Below are 1,430 nucleotides of genomic sequence, written 5' to 3' on the forward strand. Positions count from 1 at the left end.
TCATAACATTATATGGAATTATAGCATCATATCGTCATAAATGACGTCATTGTTTTATTATATAATTTTAAAATTCTTCTGAAATTATTTTATTATGGGTACCATGAAAGGAGGGATTATAATTCCATTTGTGTTATTTAACAATTTGATTAAGTATGGGTGATGGCATTGGCATCATATCATCGTGTCTGATGAGCTCACTCTTTAATCTTTATTTTATTATTTAGGTTTTTTTTATAATAGTTTTTTGTTATTTTTTTAGAAAAGGACAATATTTTGATTATTTTATTATCCAGCTGTCGGAAATAGTCCAATGTGGCAACATTTAATAAAAACGACAAAAATAAAAAAAATAAAAAATAAATAAAGACGCGCTTGCTGACACCTGCATTACATTTTATATGAATTATACGAGGGGAGTGAAGCTACGTAGAACTCAGAAGAAATTTTTTCTATGAAACTGTTGATTCTCCCTCTCTCCCTCTCTCTCTCTTATAAAAACCATGAAAGCCCTGCTCCCATCTCATCAACTTTCACAATCATTCAAATTATAAGAAAATGTACGGCAACACCACTTTCAACTCTGATTTCGCTCTTCTTGAATCCGTTCGCCGTTATCTTCTTGAGGATTCCGACCTTCCTCACCCATTCTCTGCCAATGCTCCGGCAGATTCCGCCACTAATCCCACCTTCACTGAAAATTGGGAGAATTCGCCGGTATTGGACGCTGCTGCCGCCAGTGGAGTCGTAGGGGAGGTGAAGGCAGAGACCCAGGAGGCCGCGGGGCCGGAGGAGTGGAGGAGATACAGAGGAGTGCGGCGTAGGCCGTGGGGGAGGTACGCGGCGGAGATAAGGGATCCGGCGAAGAACGGCGCCAGAGTGTGGCTGGGGACGTACGAGACTGCGGAGGACGCCGCGCTGGCTTACGACCGAGCCGCCTTCAGGATACGCGGCTCTCGTGCGCTAGTCAATTTTCCTCAGCGGATTGGGTCCGGCGATCCAGAGCCGGTGAGAATAACCCCCAAGCGCCGCTCTCCGCAGCCGTCATTGTCGGCTGCGGCGGCACCAGCCCTCAAGCGTAGAAAGGGCGACGTGGATTCGACGGTTGAAGTAGAGGCGGCCACAGAAAATGTAGTAGATGTGTTCCAACTGCATCAACTATGGGTGGACTCATAGTCTGAAGAAGATCAGCTAACGGACTCCTTTTTTTTTCCTTTAAATTATGATATGTAAAATTAAAAATAAAATAAAATAAAATAAAGGTGATGTGAATTTTTTTAAAAGATTTTTTTAACATCAAGATCTAATGATGTTTGTTGATGTTAAGGATTACGTGCATGTCTCTAAATGATAATTAAAAGTATGAAAAATATTTTGAAAATTTTTATATCGTACATAAATACTTAATAACTTCACAAAAAAAAAATACA

General features: G+C 40.6%; 1 protein-coding gene across 1 annotated transcript; it reads left to right on the forward strand.

Annotated features, from left to right (window-relative positions):
- Positions 1 to 558: 558 nt before the first annotated feature.
- LOC100853485 (ethylene-responsive transcription factor 2) lies at positions 559 to 1,176 on the forward strand. The gene has a single exon (XM_003633857.1). The coding sequence runs from the start codon at positions 559 to 561 to the stop codon at positions 1,174 to 1,176; it is 618 nt and encodes a 205-aa protein (XP_003633905.1).
- The last annotated feature ends 254 nt before the right edge of the window (positions 1,177 to 1,430 follow it).

This window comes from Vitis vinifera, chromosome 15, assembly GCF_030704535.1.
Source record: "Vitis vinifera cultivar Pinot Noir 40024 chromosome 15, ASM3070453v1".
Lineage (NCBI taxonomy): Eukaryota > Viridiplantae > Streptophyta > Magnoliopsida > Vitales > Vitaceae > Vitis > Vitis vinifera.

Bases quoted from the DNA above. Each gene is read 5' to 3' on its own strand.
- LOC100853485 (XM_003633857.1), top strand. From the start codon at position 559: ATGTACGGCAACACCACTTTCAACTCTGATTTCGCTCTTCTTGAATCC.